At 38.3% G+C, this 21,080-nt stretch overlaps 1 protein-coding gene across 1 annotated transcript in view; it reads left to right on the top strand.

Moving 5' to 3' along the window:
* The first annotated feature begins 469 nt into the window (after positions 1 to 469).
* Positions 470 to 21,080, top strand: part of FBXL17 (F-box and leucine rich repeat protein 17) — a 439,198-nt gene continuing 418,587 nt past the window's right edge. Inside the window, exons 1-3 of the mRNA XM_010971766.3 lie at positions 470 to 1,894; positions 11,898 to 12,020; positions 17,678 to 17,935. Coding sequence (XP_010970068.2) covers positions 890 to 1,894; positions 11,898 to 12,020; positions 17,678 to 17,935 — 1,386 coding nt within the window. The 5' untranslated portion in view covers positions 470 to 889. The remainder of the gene's footprint in view (positions 1,895 to 11,897; positions 12,021 to 17,677; positions 17,936 to 21,080) is intronic.

The raw sequence follows: 21,080 nt of genomic DNA, 5'->3' as shown, positions 1-21,080 counted from the left end.
AGCACGGGTCCGCACCAGCCCAGGGCCGCGCATCCGCCACTCCACCCGGGGGGCCGCCGAGGACCCGGGTCGGCCTTCCGGCGGAACCAGGCTTACCCTTCCCTGGTGGCTCCGGTCTCTGTGTCGGGAGGTGGGGGTGAGGGAAAGAGTCGAGCGGCTCCCGGCCAATGGCAGTTCTTGAACTTACACCTACAGACGTCAGCGCGGCTGTGCAAACGGATGTCACACAGCTGGCTCGGAAGCGTCTCCTCCCGCCCTACAACAGGGGCGTGGGCTCCGCGAAACCTTGGGCGACCGGAGGGAGGGGCGCGCGCCGTGCCCCGCGAGCCCAGCACCCTCGCCGGCCCGCCTCCCAGCAATCCCTGCCTAGAGGCTGTCCCGGGTGAGCAGCCGGACGCCCGCGCCCCCACCCCGAGCGCGCCTCCGCCGCGGCTCCGCCCCCTCCTCGAGCGGGCCGCGCGCTCCTGCGGCTCTGAGCTGTGTCGCGGGCACGCGCGCCACCGGCGGAGCCGCAGTTAAAATGGTCCCAGCCGGACCCCGCGTTACCCCTGCCGCTGCACTGACTGACTGAGTCGGCGGGCCAGGCTCGGACTGGTCGCCTAGCCGGCAGGCTCGCTCCCTCCGTCGCGTCCCCAAAGCTCGCGCCCATCGTTCTCCCGGCTTCCCGGGGCAAAGCATGTAGCCCCCATCGGGCGCCGGGCCGGCCCGCAGCTGACGCCCACCCCCCACCGTCGCGTGTGTGCCCGTGTGTGCGTGTGTGTGCGCAGGGCGGGCGACCCCGCCGCGGGCCCGAGGCCGAGCCAGTGAGAGGCCTGCCCCGCTGCCGGGAGCCCGGCTCTCCGGGCCTCCCTACTTCCCTGTCCCGGTCCCCCTCCTCGGGGCCTTCTATATGGGCCACCTTCTCTCGAAAGAGCCGCGTAACCGCCCGAGCCAGAAGAGGCCTCGCTGTTGCAGCTGGTGCCGCCGCCGCCGCCCTCTCCTCAGGCTGCCCCGCCGGACCCCAGCCAAGGCGCCCCCTCAGCCGGCGGCGCCCCGGAGCCGGGACTGCTTCTTCCGCGGGCCCTGCATGCTCTGCTTCATCGTGCACAGTCCCGGCGCGCCCGCCCCCGCCGGCCTAGAGGAGGAGCCGCCGCTCTCGCTGTCGCCGCGGGACGGGGCCTACGCCGCGGCCGCCTCCTCGCAGCACCTGGCGCGGCGCTACGCGGCCCTGGCTGCCGAGGACTGCGCTGCCGCCGCCCGCCGCTTCCTGCTATCCTCGGCCGCTGCCGCCGCTGCCGCCGCCGCTTCGGCCTCGTCGCCGGCCTCCTGCTGCAAAGAGCTGGGGCTGGCCGCGGCCGCCGCCTGGGAACAGCAGGGCCGGAGCCTCTTCTTGGCCAGCGTGGGGCCCGTGCGCTTCCTGGGGCCGCCCGCCGCCTTGCAGCTCTTCCGGGGGCCGCCGTCGGCCGAGACCCCCACGCCCCCCGAAATGGTGTGCAAGCGGAAGGGGGCCGGGGTCCCCGCCTGCACCCCCTGTAAGCAGCCCCGCTGCGGCGGGGGGGCCTGCGGCGGCGGCAGCGGCGGCGGCGGAGGAGGAGGCCCTGCGGGGGGAGGCGCCTCGCCGCCGCGGCCCCCCGACGCCGGCTGCTGCCAGGGCCCGGAGCAGCCACCTCAGCCTCTCTGCCCCTCGCGCTCCTCTCCCACTTCAGAAGGTGCCCCGACAGAGGCCGGCGGGGACGCTGTCCGAGCGGGGGGCACCGCCCCCTCGCCCGCCCAGCAGCAGCAGCAGCAGCAGCAGCAGCACGAATGCGGCGACTCGGACTGTCAAGAACTCCCCGAAAACCCCTGCGACTGTCACAGGGAGCCACCCCCCGAAACCCCAGACATCAACCAGCTGCCGCCATCCATCCTGCTCAAGGTGGGTCTGGGCGAGTGGCGCAGGGATGCGCGCTTTCCCCCAACCCTGGCCTCCGCCTAGGTTTTCTCTCTCCTCCCTCTAAGCGCGGAGGAGGGGGTTCCCTGACAGCCCAAGACGTCCAAAGGGGAGACTGGGAAGCCAATGGGGAGGATGCTCATGGCCTGTGTTTTGAAGTAGAAAAACTTGGAGTCTACTGAGTGTCATTTAATAGCTTGGGTCTGTTGCACACAATTCAGGGTTCATCTATTATTAGATTCCCAGCCCAGTGGTTTGGAAACTACTCATAGGTTTTGTGTGAAGTATTTTTTTTTTTTTTTGTAAGTTGAGCAGTTTACACTTACTAGCAGTTTACACTTACTTTGTATGTTAGTGTTTGAAAGTCTTCGAACAGTACTTTCAGGTTTGATAGCTGCTAGTTGATGTCAATAACAGTTAACTTTTATTGAACATTTACCATGATCAGGCACTGTGCCAGAGCTTTATATACATATTATCTCATTTAATCCTTCAGTTAATGCTGTGAGAGAAATACTGTTCACCTCCTTACTTTATACATGAAGAAACTGGTATTTCAGTGCCAAGTGCTTTCAGTTGTTAAGTCAGGCAGAAGTGGTCTTTGCTTTTATGGAGCTTACAAGCTAGTGGTGCTTGAAGAGGTTGAATGACTTGCCCAAGGTCACAGACAGACAGTAATGGGCAGATCTGGGGAATTTAGGCCTGCCTGACTTGAAAACTCTTTTATTATGCTATGTTTTATTGCCTTTATATATTTTAACCCTTACATAACAGCATACAGATTACCAGAAGGTGAAGACAAAAGTTTTTTTTTTGTTGAGGGGATGGATGGAGAAGAGGTAGGTGTCCTGTGGGAGCTTTGTGTCACTTTCAACTACTAAGTAAAATTTGCAATTTTGTCAGTGCTAGTGATAAACTTAATTATGTGACAGTTTGTAGTAAATTAGTATTAAAAAGTTATTTTTTCCTTATTTTTTCCCTTCTCTCCCACCCTCACCCCTGCAACTCTCTGGAGCTTAGTAAATATAAACCTCCATTTTCAGTGTGGACGATATTTAAAACTAACCAAAAGAATTTGGCTACTTTTATTGTTACTGAAGTAACTGTCATCAATTATAATTGTTATTGTCAACAATATATTTTGATTAGACTTTTTACATGTTTATAACCCTGTGTGTTTGGATCTTTATTATGATACAATATTCTTGTAAATAATATAGTAAAGGAGTGGGGAAACTTAACTTTTCCTTGTATCAAAATGAGGTGTATTTTTGGAGGAGTAATTGCCGCCTCTATATGTTCAGGGTGTGCATTTTAGGGCAGAGGGAACTTTCTTCAATCCTTTAAATTAGTAGATGATGTGAACAAACTAAATATCAGCAAATATTTGGTATAGAGGTTTGATTGCTATCTTGTTATCTGGCAAGTAAGACTGTTTAAAAATAAAACAAAAACCAGGTACTTACTACTTTCTGCCTAAATCATTATTTCATGAGGTGGAGAACATTTTAATATAAAAACAAACAAAAAGGAGTAAGGATGTGATTTCATAATAAATACAATTCCTATAGAATAAGTTTATTTTGTCTGCTACATTGTTCTTTTTCACATTTTTCCTAGGAACTGTTGAAAACTTGGTTTAAGGAACATTTGGAAATCACTCATTGGACTTCCCTTGTTGTGTTGGATTATTTAGACATGTTATGTAGATTTCCATTACTTGTATCAGAAACTTGGATAAAGATACTCTGTGTGGGTTTCATGGTTCTAGTGGTTTTCGGCACAGAGTGAGTTGGACTGTCTGGAATGAATTGAGATAGAAGGTTTTCAGTGTTTACCGAAGCTATTACCCCCATTAGAAAGTATGCCTTGATAATGGGTCGATAGTAATAATTGTATTGCTACATCCTTTGTACCAGAAGTTACTATAGTTGCAGAAAAAGGGGATGTGAAGGGAAGAGAGTTTGGAGGAAAGTGAGGAAATGTGTTTTAAAGGGTGTTTTTAGGGAAGTTGACTCAAACTACCATACTTGCTTATTTTTTTCTAGGTATGGCAAAAGCAGAACAAAAACTAAAATCTTTCTATAGTGATTCATAGGCAGATTTTTGGTTCAATATCAAAACCTTTTTAAATTTTATTTTTATGTAAGTTATAAGTATTACTTGCTTTAAAACATTCAAATACTGTAGGTAGAGCAAAAGTCTGCCTTGATTCACCCCTACCCTACCATCTAGTTTCATTTACAGAGGTAATTATACCACTGTTACCAGTTTAGATTGTTCTTCTAGACCTGTACTGTGGGATACAGTAGGCTCTAGCCACATGTGGCTATTTAAAGTAGTTAAAATTAAATTAAATTTAAAATTCATTTCTCAGTCACAATAGCTGCATTTCAGAGATCAGTAGTCATGTGTGGCTGGTAGCTACTGTACTGGACGGTGCAGATCAGAATATTTTTATCATTGTAGAAAGCCTGTGTAAAACTTCATAACATCTTTCATAAATAGCATCAAAATGTACAAGTTCTGCATTTTTTTTCATTAACAGTATGATTTGGAGTTCTTTCCTTATTGGTGAGTATATCGTTTCCTTCATTTTTTTAAAACTATTGTATAGCATCACATAGTGTTATACCATACTGTATTTATTTCTCTATTAATGGATTTTTCCAATTTATGCTAATAGATGTTTTCTTTGCACGTGTGGTCATTTTTTTTTTTTTCTTAGAGTGGATTGCAAGAAGTGGAATTTCAAGGTTGAAGAATGTGAATATCTGAAAATTTAGGAAGTCCTTTCTAATTGTAGGAGCTGTGTAAAAATGAAATGAATTCTTTCTTGAAATAGTGAGCTTCATTGGAAATCATAATTATGTAACTTCAGAACAGGAAGAGACCTTTGAGGTCATCTGGTCACTCCCTACTTCTTAGGCATGAAGGAACAGGCCTGGAGAAGTGAAATGATTACCCCAAGACATTTTACATAGTGAATGGCAGATCCTGGGCTGGAACTCCACTCAGTGTTTTCAGGTCTAGAGATCTTTTCAGTATATGGTGTAAGAGGGCTTGAATAATCTCTCAGAGATTTTATGAAAGAGATTCCTGAATTCGGAGGTAGGGGGAAACTTATACCAGCCAACTTCTAACCATTATGAGTCAGAGGCTAATTTTATAATTGGGTGTGCAGGGTTGAATTGTGTCTTTAAATACAAGAAATTTGAGAAGCAGGGAATGGCTCTTCAGAGGTCAGCTTTGGGAATAGCATTTTCTTGAGTACTTAAGCCAGTTACATTTGATCTTTGACTGGTTAATGGATTTTTTGGGATCAAATAAGCTACCTTCAGTCTTTGCTACCTGTTGCCTTTATAACTTTAAGCAACCTTACCTACTGATATCACAATTAGATTTTTATATACTGAAAGTACAATAACAGTTTTATCAAGTGATAGCAATGGAATATTTTTCTTTAAGTAGTTGCTATTCAAGTAACTGGGTATTTTGAGATCTACATTTAAATTTTAGAGGCTTTGTGTGCTGTATGTTTAGATGTTTTGCTCTCTGTCAGCAGACTGTTCCTTTCCAAAGGAAACCAGGTCAGAGACTCAGAATCCATCACCACCATTAAAAAACTGCTTCACCGTGTGTGCATCTCTGACTGTGTCAATAGGTATTAAATCTGTTCTTTTACAGCTCTGTTACCCACAGGTTGCTTTAGTGATCAAGGAATTTTTATAAGCAAAATATGCTTGGAAGGAAGGCTTATGTGCCTGATCTGTTTTTTTCAAATATGAAAACAAGGATAAAAGCAATGGAAATAGGACTCAAGAAAAAAAGTAATGTGACTTTTAAAAGCTTTGAATGTAGTTTTCTAGTGGGTAAAAGGAACTAAGTTACATGTAGCATTTCATAAATGCTTTGACTTAAGGCTCCAGTGCCATATAAATTCTAGAAGTTATGTCTCTGGAGTTTTAGGGATGATTTTAGCCAGTGCTGAAATGGAGTGTCCTTAGGAAGTCAGGTTCAAGATTTTTCTTTGTTGAAGAATGCCTAGTAATCTTGGTTAACTTAATAAGATCAGGCTACCAAAAGGTAAGACTTGTGTTCTTCTCATTTGAGAAGTCTATAAATTTTGGTGCCTTGTAATAAGTAGCTGTCAAGGGAGTAACCTTTACCGACTTGGGATACCAGGTTATATAAATCATAGGGAATGTAAGGGAAGATATGTGAAGGCAAATATGGAAGTATTTAATACTAAAATAATAGTTTCTTAGAAAGTTGCTTACCTTTGATTAAATATCCTATTTTATACTTAGCAACAATCTTGAAGCAACAAACATATTATCCAGCACAGGGAAATATAGCCATTATTTTGTAATGACTTTAAATGGGGTAGGAGAAGCTAGCAGCAGTGATGGGAGATTGGTTACATGTGCAGTCCCTCACTCTGCCCTCTGAGATGGTCTTCGAGCTGCAATACCCAATAACAGTGAGTATACTTAGTATCCAGATCTTAGCTTCTACATACCATTTGCCGCTAAAAAGAGTCTGTTCCTTGAAGAAATGACTGATTCCAGGGCTGAAACAGGAAAGCATAGGATGAGCCTAGAATATTTTGTGCCAGAATGCAAGGAAGTGCTCAGAGAATAATGGAGATATGTCAGAAGGACCCATCATTTCATAGTGTTTCCTCCCAAAATACTTCAAAAAAAAAAAAAAAAAAAAGACTCTTGGGTTTTATTGAATTCTGTGACTGGCTGTGGAATAAAACTTGTTTTTGTGTGAATGTCTGACTTTGCTAGAGACTAACATGCTATGTAGTAATAGTTGGAATTTGATTAGTTTGCTGTGTTTTAAATTTTAATAATTAAATTGTGAGAAATTATTTTAAGTTGTAGATGAGGAAGTAGTTTTAGAATCTGTGACTTCCCTTTGGCTGTATGGTTGGAAAAGTACCAGAAATTAATGTTTTGTGTCTCTGTTTTTCTAAATGGTGCTTTATTCAACAGACTATTTAGTACATTTTACTTTCAAGCTTTTGGCAGACAATGCTAAGTAGAATATTTAAGAAAGAGGCAAAATATGATGTACATGAGAAAAAAATTGAAAAGGCCAAAAGAGTTGAACTGACACACAGGAGGTAGTCAATGTGAAATAGCTACATAGATTTACTTCTTTTCATGTATTTCTGTAACTTGCATACAACCTGCATGCTCATAAACCTTAACTCCTTTTTGTAGTAATGTCTGATAACAAGATCTCTTCATCAAGAAATGAAATAGCCAAATGTAGGTTTTGGTATATTTGATTTTTAAGTACTGTAATATTCTGTGGGATGTATATGGTCAAGTATTAAGCAACAGTGCATTCTCTGGAAGTTTCTTTAGTCTGAAATATCTTCTGATACCTCATACCAATGCCCCGGTCAAAAGTAGAATCTTTCAAGGCTTAATAATTCTTGGATATTGACCTGGTAGTGATTAGTTCACATTATATCAGTAATATGACTTGTACATTTTCTGCTAATTAATAGTTTAGTTCTATTATCCACAGCTGCCACTAAAGATCAAGAATATTAAGTTTGTTTTTCAACCCAGGTCCCGACTAGAAGTCACTGCTGTTTCCCAACATTCGTTATCCTTATATTCTTTTTAGTAACAGAACCCACTATATTCTAGCTAGACACATTACCACCTAACTAGAGACTATTTCTCAGCCTCTCTTATGGGTAGGGGGTGGCTATGTGACTAAATGTTAGGTAATAGGATGTGAGTGGAAGCAATATATACAACTTCCAAGTTACACTATAAAATGCAGCTACTTGTCCTTTGCTTCCTCTTCCCTTTTCCAGGGCTAGACCACCTGGATTAAAAGAGTAAGTCATCTTCAACCCTATAAATTAAGGTAGTGATGAAAGAGCATCAAGCTGTGAGATGATAGATCCCTGGATCTTCTGCAGCCTTAGAATACCTACTTGGCTTAGACTTCTGTCGTGTTCAAGCTGTTGCTAATAGTCCTGTGTTAAAGTAAGCAATTTCCTGGCTTGATGCAAGTGCCATCTCAATTTTTTTTCAGTGTCATTTTTTCTCTTTTTTTATTTAACAAAAATGTTGTTCCAGGTCAATCCTTTATAGACCTGTGTTCCCTTTCTTCAAAGCAATCTTTGAAATGCTCTTTCTCTTGAATCTCAAATTATCCAAAAATAATTCAGAAATACCTTTGACTATATAATCTTAAAGCCGGTTAACAACTCTCATGTCTTAGTGTCTCTCACAGAAGCCAAGGGACATGCGCACAGATGTTTGTTAAATGAGTTAAGAAAACAGCATGGAGCAGAGTAGTTCCTTTTTGAGGAGTTAGGGTATAGGTAAGATAGCATTTTAATGATAGAACCAAGAGCAGGAATATTTAAACATATGTTGGTTATCTATTTCTGTTTAACAAATTACGTAGTTTAAAACCACAAACACTTATTATTTCATATTTTCTGTGGATTAGGAATCTCTCTGTTGCTTAACTGGGTCTCTCTGATCAAAGGTCTCTTAGGAGGTTTTAATCAAGCTTGAGCTACTTGACTGGGGCTTGAGCACTTTTGCCCAAGCTTACTCCCTTGGTTGTTGGCAGGCCTCAGGTCCTCATTGGCTGTTGGCCAGATGCTTAAATTCCTTGCCATGCCATGTGGACTTCTCCATAGGGTTGATCACAACGTGGTAGCTCACTCCCTAGGAGCAACAGAACCAAGAACACCCCTAATGAAAGCCACAGTTTTTTTTAACCTAATCTCAGAAATAACATCCTATTTCTTCTGCCATATTGTGTTCATTAGCAGTAAGTCAGTAAATCCAGGTTACACTCAAGAAGAAAGGATTACACAGATGTAAATCCAGGAGATGGGGTCACTGAGGGCAATTTTGCAGGTTGCCTACCACAAACCATATGCAAAGTATATTAAATATGCTTTGATATTTCAGCTTAGTATTTTGCTTTTTTACTTTTATCCGTCTTTACTGGTACTGGTTTTATCTTCCCTTTACCCACTTATTAAATTTCCTTTCCTCTGAATAAATAAGACTCATTTAGATCCACTTAAATATAATCAATTATCTGCTGATTATAACAATCACTTCACTTTCACAAAAGAGAAGAGTAAGGTTCAAAGAATGTGCTATACAAAGTCAGACATATTTTAAACAAGGTGTTTCTTGGTTCCAGTGACCATGTTCCATATATCTTCTACTTGTTAAGGGACAAATTAGCCCTTTAAAACCATGTAGTCCCTTAACTGTAAACAAATGATGTAGTCTCCCTGAATCTTCATTTTCTCGTCTGTGAAATGAGGAAGACGGGCATAAAAATATTCACAAGAGAGGGACTTCCAACTTTGGCTATGAAGAGTTTGGTGAATCCTTTCCAAACCAAAAAAAAAAAAAACAAACAAAAAAAAACATATAAATTACCAGGAAAAATTACCCCAAACTAATTTGGGCTTTGGAAATTGACCAAAGGCAGACAACAAATTGAGACACATTTATTCTCAGGAAAACCACTAGAACTTCAGGTAAGAAGAGTGGAAGTCTACACCACTCCTTCACGAGGCCCCTACTGTGCCCCCTACTCTGGTACCTTTGGCAAAAATCAAGAGTTTGGAAAACCAGCAGTCTTAGGGTAACTTAGTTTGGGGCAATGAGTAACAACTTGTATTTGTCCACTAAAAGTGATGAGCTTGGTAGGAAAAAAATTGGGAAAATCCACATATTTGCAGGTCTCAAGATTGTGGTGCCATTTGGGATGAGTGGGGAACCAGCCAACAATTTAATAGGCAGACCTTGGAAATGAGAGGACTGTAAAGGGATAATAAGCTCTTCACATATCCTTGGCTTACTGTGAAACTATGTACACGGACAGGGAAGACTTGAGAGTATCCAGCAGAAGGCAAGAGCCAAAGCAGACTTGAGAATTGGCTAAGCCTTGAATGTGCTGTCTCCATCACATGCTCAGGTTAAAGAGCCAGGCCTAAGATGTTTGAGCATATCTTTGCCCAAATAACTAGCTGAAAACTAAGCAATTTAGATACAAGTTGACCTCTCTAGGAAGCCAGGCTAAAAAAATGTGGATAAGAATTAAAACTTGAGCAGAGACATCCAAACTGCAGGGAACTCAGATCCTACTCTTTAAGGCCAGGGAGATTGAGGTTTAAAAAAAAAAATTTGAAAAGTATGTCAGCTTCCAGAGTTGCTACAGTATGTTATATGAAATATCTAGTTTTGAAGGAAAAATTGTAAGACATGTAAAGAGACAGAAAAAAATGTGAGCTATAGTGAGAAAGAAAGCAGTTAATAGAAACTGAGTAGACACAGATATTAGACTTAGAAAATAAAAACTTCAAGCTGCTGTCATAAACATACTAAAAGAATGGAAGGAAACATTATTCAAATTATAGGAGAATATGGTAACATTGACCCAACAAATGGGAAATCTCAATATAAAAAAAAATGGAAACTATAAAAAAGAATTTTTTGATGCTTTTACAAATAGAAGTACTTTCTTACTTCATTATTCATTGCTAGTCTATAGAAATATTTGCTTACTAGCTCTGAATTTTTGTGTATAAATTCTTTTGGACTTTGTATATATAAGATTGTAGTATCTGTGACTACAGAATATTTTAATTCCTCCTTTCCAACCTGGATGCCTTTTCTTTCTTTTCCTTGCATAACTACCAGAATCTGCCAGGCCAGAATCTCCAGTACAATGTTGCATAGAAGTGGAGACAGCAGAAATCTTTGTCTTGTTCCTTATTTCAAGGGAGAGCATTCAGTCTTTCACCATCAAGTATAATGATAATTGGGATTTTTATACATGCCATCTATCATGTTAAGAAAGTTTCCTTTTATTCCTAGTTTTCTGAGTATTTTTATCAAGAAATGGTACTGGATTTTGTCAAATGCTTTTCCTGCATTAATTGAGATGATTTGGTTTTTTAAATCTTTAGTTTATTAATATGGTGTGTTAAATGGAGTAATTTTTGCATGATGAACCATCTTTGCATTCCTGGGATAAATTTCACTTGGCCATGGTGTATGATCCTTTTAATATGCTGCTGGTTTCAGTTTGCTTGAACAACGTGGGTTTGAACTCTGCTGGTCTTCTTAAATACAGATGTTTTTCCAACAGTAAATACTGTAGTATTACACAATCCTTGGTTGGTTCAATCCATGGGTGTAGAACAATGGATATGGAGGAACTGCATATAGGGAGGGTTGACTATAAGTTATACTGGAGCTTTTGACTGCACAGGGGTCAGTGTCCCTAACCCCTGCATTGTTCAAGGGTCAAAGGTATTTTGTTAGGATTTTGGCCTCTAAATTCATAAGGGACATTGGTCTATAGTTTTCTTGTGATGTCTTTGGCTCTGCTTTCAGAGTAATGCTAACCACATAGAATGAGTTAGCAAGAGTTCCCTCAAGCTCCAGTGTTGAGAAGAATTTAAGAAGGATTTGTGTTTGTTTTGTAAACATCACTGCTGAGGCCATCTGACCCTTGGCCTTTCTTTGTTGGAAGTCTTTAGATTACTTACTCAATATTTTTACTTGTTACAGGTCTATTCAAATTTTCTATTTCTTCTTGAGTCAATTTTTTGTAGTTTGTTTCTAGAAGTTTTTTTTGCTGGGTTATCTAATTTGTTGGTATACAATTGTTCATAGTACTTTCTTACCATTCTTTCTATTTTTATAAAATTGGTGATAATTTTTTTTTAATTCATGATTTTAGTAATTTAAGTGTTTGTTTTTTTTCTCTCTTAGCTGTGTTCTTGACTCCTTACACATCATACTTCCTCTTTAGGACAGTCCCTAACAATGACTCTTGTAATAATGGCCACTTGTACTTAAGATGATTTTGTCTTTGAAAAAATTAATTTTTTTCTTACTGATAAAAAACTTTGTGTGCCTTTAAAATGTTTAACATGTTTTATGTGGTTCCTTTTTATTCACAGATATTTTCCAATTTATCCCTGGATGAGCGTTGCCTTTCTGCATCATTGGTTTGCAAGTACTGGCGTGACCTTTGTTTAGATTTCCAGTTTTGGAAGCAGCTGGATCTTAGTAGTCGTCAGCAGGTACGGAATCTAATTCTGAAGAAACAATCAATTTAACCTACTCAAAAAATATCTTTTTCCTTTTTAGAAATCACTTCTTTCATGTTATAGTTTTGCAAAATGGTTCAAATGACTGTATAAGTCTGTTCTTTAGTATTTTTTTTTTTCTTTTCAAATTCAAGTTGAAGCTAGATTTTTATGGTAAAGGAGATATTTTTTTCAGTTTGGATTGGTAATTTTGGGTTGTTTCTTAATCCTTTTTGTCTTAGTGCTTTTTGCCCCCCCCCCCCTTTTTATTACCTTTTAAAAAAGTTATTAAACTTTTTCTTTTTGCAGGGGTCATTTTGTGAATATTTATTTCATAGTAGAAAATGATGGCAAACATTTATATAATGCTGCTGGTGTGCCATGTACATAATGTTCTGTGAGCTTTATATATACAACAGTTTTATGAGTTGATAACTATCATTATCCCTATTAATATATCATATTATTATACTTTTAATAATAGTATTCTTGTTTTTTTGATGAAGAAATGGAAGCAGAATGCAATAAGATAACATTTTGTTTTACTTTTCATTTTGATGAATTTTTCAATCTGCCCCACTGCCCAATATGTTTATATGGTGGTGTATATTAGGAAAGAAGATGGTTAATAGAGCTTATTACAAGCAGTTTTTTGGACTTGTTAAATTGTTCCTTTGTGGAGGGGTGGGAAGGGACAGACTGGGAGTTCAAAATTTATAGATACTGACAGGCATATGCAGAGTAGATAGACAAGATTATACTGTATAGCACAGGGAAATATATACAAGACCTTGTGGTAGCTCACTGCGGAAAAAAATGTGACAATGAATATATGTATGTTCAGGTATAACTGAAAAATTGTGGTGTACACTGGAATCTGACACAACATTGTAAAATGACTATAACTCAATAAAAAAATGTTAAAAAATTGTTCCTTTAAACTTGGTTGACAGTAATTGGCATTGGAAATATATAAAAATATTCAGTAAGAATAGAATTTTATTACAGTCATAAACCCACTCTAAATCCTTCCGTGATATTGTAAATAATGATGTGCTGATAAATATTTAACAATTGTCTTTCAAAAACAAATGAACAAAGAAAAAGCCCTGAACTGTAATATTTTCCAGTTTCTGTGGTGTAAGTACTCTCACCATGACCAATTTCAAGCTACTAATGTGACGTCACTGAATATAGTGATATTACTGATGTGGAAAGCGGTATGCAATAGACTGTAGACTCTTGTACCTTGGTATGAGCCAACTCCAACATACCACTGGTGGTATATTATGTGTGTTTCTAATACATACACTTTAAGCAAAATAAGCATTTATGTATAAATTCTCTCTCTTTTTTTTTTTGCCTCATTGGTTAAAAAGTCATAGAATTAGTCATTTACCTGCCTGAGTTTGTGAAATTTGTGTTTGGGGGAATGGTGAATATTTAGTTAGTTGTGGCTGGTGGAGTGGAGAAAGGTAATGGGAGGTAATCCACTGGCTCTTTACTTCATTACCCTTGGATGTCTGAGCTATTTGTTACAAACTCAGCCTAAGAATAGCTTTTCCCAAAGCTTCCCACTAAAATCTGGGACAAGACAAGGATGCCCACTATCACCACTCCTATTCAACATAGTCCTGGAAGTCCTAGCCACAGCAGTCAGGCAAGAGAAAGAAATAAAAGGGATCCAAATTGGAAAAGAAGAGGTAAAAGTGTCATTATATGCTGATGACATGTTACTATATATAGAAAACCCTAAAAGGTCCACACAAAAGCTACTAGAGCTGATTGAAGAATTCAGCAAGGTAGCAGGTTACAAAATTAACGTTCAAAAATCAGTTGCATTTCTTTACACTAACGATAAATCAACAGAAGAAGAAAGTAAAGAAACAATCCCCTTTAAAATAGCACCCAAAGTGATAAAATATCTGGGAATAAATCTAACCAAGGAGGTGAAAGAATTATACACAGAAAACTATAAACCATTGATGAAGGAAATTAAAGAAGACTTTAAAAAATGGAAAGATATTCCATGCTCTTGGATTGGAAGAATCAATATTGTTAAAATGGTCACACTGCCCAAGGCAATCTACAGATTTAATGCAATCCCTATCCAATTACCCAGGACATATTTCACAGAACTAGAAAAAATCATAATAAAATTCATATGGAACCATCAAAGACCTAGAATTGCCAAAGCATTACTGAAGAGAAAGAAAGAGGCTGGAGGAATAACTCTCCCAGACTTCAGACAATACTATAGAGCTACAGTCATCAAGACAGCATGGTATTGGTACCAAAACAGACATATAGACCAATGGAACAGAATAGAGAGCCCAGAAATGAACCCACAAACTTTTGGTCAACTCATCTTTGACAAAGGAGGCAAGAATATACATTGGAATAAAGACAGTCTCTTCAGCAAATGGTGTTGGGAAAACTGGACAGCAGCATGTAAAACAATGAAGCTAGAACACTCCCTTACACCATATACAAAAATCAACTCAAAATGGATTAAAGACTTAAACATAAGACAAGATACAATAAACCTCCTAGAGGAAAACATAGGCAAAACATTATCTGACATACATTTAAAAAATTTTCTCCTAGAAGAAATAAAAGCAAGAATAAACAAATGGGACCTAATGAAACTTACAAGCTTCTGCACAGCAAAGGAAACCAGAAATAAAACAAGAAGAAAACCTACGGAATGGGAGAAAATTTTTGCAAGTGAAACCGACAAAGGCTTGATCTCCAGAATATATAAGCAGCTCATACGACTCAATAAGAAAAAAATAAACAACCCAGTCCAAAAATGGGCAGAAGACCTAAACAAGCAATTCTCCAAGGAAGACATACAAATGATCAAAAAGCACATGAAAAAATGCTCAATATCACTAATTATCAGAGAAATGCAAATCAAAACTACAATGAGGTATCACCTCACACCAGTCAGAACGGCCGTCATTCAAAAATCCACAAATGACAAATGCTGGAGAGGCTGTGGAGAAAGGGGAACCCTCCTACACTGTTGGTGGGAATGCAGTTTGGTGCAGCCACTATGGAAAACAGTGTGGAGATTCCTCAAAAGACTAGGAATAGACTTACCATACGACCCAGGAATCCCACTCCTGGGCTTGTATCCAGAAGGAAATCTACTTCAGGATGACACCTGCACCCCAATGTTCATAGCAGCACTATTTACAATAGCCAAAACATGGAAACAGCCTAAACTTCCATCAACAGGTGACTGGATAAAGAAGAGGTGGTATATTTATACAATGGAATACTACTCAGCCATAAAAACCGACAACATAATGCCATTTGCAGCAACATGGATGCTCCTGGAGAATGTCATTGTAAGTGAAGTAAACCAGAAAGAGAAAGAAAAATACCACATGAGATCGCTCATATGTGGAATCTAAAAAACAAAAACAAAAACAAACAAACAAACAAAAACAAAGCATAAATAAAGGACAGAAATAGACTCACAGACAGAGAATACAGACTTGTGGTTACCAGGGGGGTGGAGGGTGGGAAGGGATAGACTGGGATTTCAAAATTGTAGAATAGTCTACACTGTATAGCACAGGGAAATATACACAAAATGATATGATAACTCACAGAGAAAAAAATGTGACAATGAGTGTGTATATGTCCATGAATAACTGAAAAATTGTGCTGAACACTGGAATTTGACACAACATTGTAAAATGATTATAAATCAATAAAAAATGTTAAAAAAAAAAAAAGAAAAAAAGAAATGAGCTATTGCAGGCAATTTGAGGAGAGTGGATAACGTATGAAACTGTTTTTTTTTTCCAAAGGGCAAAAGTAAACATACTAGGGAAGTGTAGGAACATCTCTGGGTGGCAGTGTTTGTGACATTTGAGATTTGTAGCCATGCATTTAAAGTGAGACCAATCTGCATAGTTATAAAGTTTTCTGCAACAACATTGTGGAAGTGAAGGAAGGAACTCAAAGAAGATGTTCTTAATAAATTCTCTAGTTAAGGTCAAAAAAAAAAAAAAAAAAAGAATAGCTTTTCCCCTCTGCTGATAGTTCTGGAGATGAAAAAAGGAAAAAAAAAAAAAAGAGAGAGAGAGGTGTGCTGTTTTCAGCAAGCATAAAACCTTGGTTTTTACTCCTAGTACCCCTCAACACTCCAGTTCTTTCTTTCTTCCTTTCTAAATTTCATCATGTGCATTTTCTCTCACTGTTGTTTTTACTCAAAAGACTTGAATAATGTTAACTCTGTTTTCTTTCTTTTTTTTGAAAGCATGATTGGGCAGGGAATGTATAGAAGTTGGTTGTTGTTTTTTTTTTTTAAAGTTCGTTTTTAAAAAATTGTTTAAAAATTGAGATGGCCATGTGAGTTATTCACCAGATGAATTTTAAGGTTACTTAAATTTAGCGTTGAGTCTTCTGAGAAAAGCCTTTTGATGTGGACTTTTGTAGGTAGTCTTTGGTATGCTGATACCCCAAATGATGTATTTTCCAAGCTATGGGTATAGTTACATGTGATTTATTCTCATAGAAGTAGTAAGGCAATTGAAATTTATATACTTTGGTAGATATCATCTAATATTAACTGTGAAAAGTCAAAATTCATACATCATGTTGACTGATACACATTATTTGTTGGGTTAAAAACAGAACAGACTCAAAAATCTCAATACAGTTTTGTTTGTGGGGAGTTTTTGGTGAGTTTGAAGGTTTAATTAAAGTAATGAAAACTAACATGTATATTATCATCTCTTGGTATTTTCTAACAACAAATGTGTGTTTCTCTATTCTAACAACAAATTCTCTGACACCGGCTGGGTATCCAGTAATTCAGTTTAATTCTGGCACTAACTCCTAGCGGTAGTGCAGACCTCATAGGGTAAGGGCTCAGTCCCGTAAGACGTCCCCACTTCGTATGTTAGTCACAAGTCCCAGGAGACACCTGTACTTCTGACTGACCAGCTATAAGTTTGGGAGTTCCCTCAACCCCCTCCTCAGGTTTGATAATTTGCTAGAATAATCAAAACTCAGGAAAATACTTACGTTTATTATAAAGGATATAACTCAGTACCAGCAAAATGGAAAAGATATGTAGGGCAGGTTATGGGGGGATAGACTATGAGTTCCATAGCCTCTCCAGGCACAGCACCCTCCCAGCACTTTTTTGTATTCACCAATCCAGATGCCCTTTGAATCAAGAGTTTTTATAACCCAATCTTCAGCTCTGCTCCCTCCCTTGGAAATCAGATATGGAGCTGAAGGTTTCCACTCTCTGTTCACTTGGTGTTAGTTCTTTCTGGTGACCAGCCCCCATGTTAAAGCTATCTGGGGGCCCCAACTTAAGTCATTTAATTAACTCAGGTGTTGTCAAAAGGGGCTTGTTAAGAATAACAAAAGACATTCCTATTTCTCAGGAAATTTCAAGGGTTTTTAGGAGCTCTGTTCCAGGAACTGGAGACAAAGACCAAACACATTTTTTATTACATCACAGTTCTTCTTATGCTTTAATATTAAGTAAGAAGTTTTTTTGATTGTGGTTTTCATGCTTTAATATAATTATTATCGGGGACAGTTTAATAAAAGAATAGAAAGTTAAGTTTCTTCTTTTAGCAGTGTTTAAATTTATTGCTTTTTTCCCCCTCTCTTAGGTCACTGATGAATTATTGGAAAAAATTGCATCAAGAAGTCAAAATATAATTGAAATCAACATTTCTGACTGTCGCAGTATGTCTGATACTGGCGTATGTGTTCTAGCATTTAAATGTCCTGGACTTCTTAGGTACACAGCCTACAGGTGTAAACAGCTTTCTGACACCTCTATTATTGCGGTTGCCTCTCACTGTCCTTTACTTCAGAAAGTTCATGTAGGCAACCAGGACAAACTTACTGATGAAGGACTCAAACAGGTAAATTTTAGCATCTATTAAATGGTTTTACTTGTATTAACATGTTTTCTTGCAGCAACACTTTGAAACATTGTTATGTTAAAAGTAATGTTCAGAGACTGAAATAAGTCATCCTTTTTTATGTATCCATGAATATTTGGGTTAATGAACTGGATTGCCATGGCTGTAATTGATAAATTAACTTTTTTTGTGTCTTGTAGTAAGTGCCTGAACTTCTTTGACTAGCCATTTATTAATTTAGTCTTTTGTTGCTTAAATTTTGTACCAAATTTTGCTTTAGGCAACAATAGTATGAAATTTAGGTTAGCATGAGGTTTTAAAAATTAACTTTTAATTCTCCTTTTATGTTACTAGATGGCATGCTCACATGTTTTAAAATAACTTTTTTAAGGCATACATAGAAGTCCAAGTTAAGGAGTATAAAATGGAGAAAAAGGTGGTAATTACTTATATTTGGCACAATAATTGGATTAAATATGGTATCGTATGTGTTTTCTGTTTGATTCACTTCCTTTTTTTGGTGGGGGGCGGTAATTAGGTTTATTTATTTATTCTTGGAGGTTGCTGGAGATTGAACCCAGGACCTCCTGTATGCTAGGTATGCACTCTACCACTAGAGCTATACCCTCCTTCCTGATTCACTTTCTTTGGAAATGGTGTTTAAGGTTTTTTGTCTCAGAGTGGACAGTGAATGGATTCTCTGTACCAGTCCAGAGTTTGTGGATATTTTGAATATTTAGTAATGTTCTCACTATTGTACTAGACACATTTTGGTATTTTTATATTTAACCTTTGAAATAACTTTGTGGAATAGTTGATATTAAACTCATTTTGTAAAGGAAGAGATTAAGGCTTAGAGAGATTAACAAATTTGCCTAATGTTTAGCATATGTGGACCTTGGATTTGAAGCCTAGATTCTCTAAAGCCCGTACTGTCTTTCCACTTTTCCATGCCAATAGACTACTCTTCTAGACCTCGAATAAGGAAGCCTGCTCCATGAGGGCAGAGGCTAGGCACATTTACCACTCTACTCACAGTTCCCTTGGCAGACATTTGTTGAAGGAAAGAATTAATTCACAATTCCATTCAAGAACTTTGTCAGAACTGTTTTTTAAATTTAGAATTGAGATGTAGTCCTAATACTTCCCAGTAAAAGCAGAGTATCAATAAAGTCTTAGATTCACATCTGATCTCAGATGAAGTCAGAAATAAAATGAAGATCCCTAAGCTTAAACATTACATATGAATTAACTGAAAGCTCAGTATTAGAAGGAATTTGGAAAGACTGTCCTAAATAGTACTGGATAAGTCAATCCAATTTATGTATTAAGAATGCTACAGTTTATAAGGGTGCCTATTTAATCTGCAAAGGCTAATTGTGCAGTAATAGTCTTAGTTGTTTTAACGTATGTTGTGATCTAGTTCTGCTGTGTACAGAATTACTCACTAGCAAAGCATTTTATGAAGTTCTTAAGTCTGTTAAGACAAATTAATCTTTATGGCAAATCATACGTTTTATAGACATGGCATGATTTTTTTTTGTGATATAAATTTCCCAGCAAGTTATACTTCATGATGAAGCATTTTAAAAAGTCTATGTATTTCTTTAGAAATGGATTAAATTTGTTATATATTTAAATCTGATATAACACAAATAAGTACAACTTGAACACAGTACCAAGAGCGTTCCTAGTAAGAATAAGGTCATATTTATGGTTGAAATCGAGGGAAACTAGGAAATTCTTTAAGGAGCAAGACTTAATATGCCAGTTAAGTTTTATGAATTTATCTAATATTTACAACTTTGAGACTAATTATGTGAATCTTCCCTAGAATGTGAGGTATTTTTAGAGCCCATTAATTTATGATAGAGTAGATGTTTGCTTCAGATGTTCATGGTTTCTAAATTATGAGTTAGTTATATATAAAGTTATAATCTGATAGAAGTAGTAAAATAATCTAAATCTTTTTTTTATCCTTAAGTAATTTTCTTCAAGTAATTGAGTATGAACCTCACTGCAGTGCAGAGAGTAATATTTTCCTATGCTTAAGACGGTGCTATAGCAGGATGTGTCTTATTTTAACCTCTTTCTTCTGATGGAGTAGTGTTGTGGTGTAGTAGAAAGAGAATGGCTTTTGTATATGCATAAAAAAGAAGTGAAAGTTTTATGAAATAATACATAGCCTTATGAACAATGCAATTGATATTTTCCATTCTATACTATTGTGTTAAATAAATGTTGATTTTGACCCACTCAGTAAATTAATTTCATGACCCAGTGATGTCTGATAAGCTCTGCTGTGGAGGATATTACAGTTTTAGTATATTAACAACTTAAAAATATATAATAAAGTTTCAAAAGGACTAGGATGAAGCTTTCATAGTTGATTAATTTTCCTGGTCCTTTTTCTTTTTTACTCATAAACATAGCAGTTAATTGAATTGTTGTTTCTACAGATCAAGTTGAAAGATTCTGAATTTTCCCCCTCTTCTGATAGTTAAAACTGATGAATGTTTTAGAATGGTATACATGTATTTAATTGATAATATCTTTAAAATATATTTCCATCATAACTACTATAATTTTAATTGACTTTAGCAAATACCATATACATTTTTTTTAAATATGTTTTTTGAGCTTTGTTTATAAAAGCAGTTATGTAAGGCATTTCTATTTGGAGTTCTGAAAAAAAATGGATGTAAAATTTAATATATTTAGTATTACATTCTACCTCACAATATTTCTCAAACTTATGGTGAAGCACCTAGTAGGCTGTTTTTGGCCAAATGCTCTGTTCTTTGTGAAGTACCTACAACCTTGAAACCCTGATATTTTTATTTCCATACAAAAGAACTCCAAATAATTTTACTATTGAAACATATTTCTATTATATATACCTCATAAAACTACAGTCATGTATTCAGGGGGATAAGAGCTATTTAATTAAGAATAATAGGCTGTTTTGATTTTTCTTGTATTTTATTACCATCTAACACTTGACAGCAAACAAGAGATTACAGATTAGCCAGAGTATTCAAAGAAATCTCAGAAATTGTGTCCATTAAGTTCATATTTTAATGTGACTGCTTGTATTTGATTTCAGTAGTTTAACACTTCAGTCCAATTCATGGATCTCTGTAGA

Source organism: Camelus bactrianus, chromosome 3 (assembly GCF_048773025.1).
Source record: "Camelus bactrianus isolate YW-2024 breed Bactrian camel chromosome 3, ASM4877302v1, whole genome shotgun sequence".
NCBI classification, from domain to species: domain Eukaryota; kingdom Metazoa; phylum Chordata; class Mammalia; order Artiodactyla; family Camelidae; genus Camelus; species Camelus bactrianus.
This window is presented reverse-complemented; position numbering and strand designations above follow the sequence as displayed.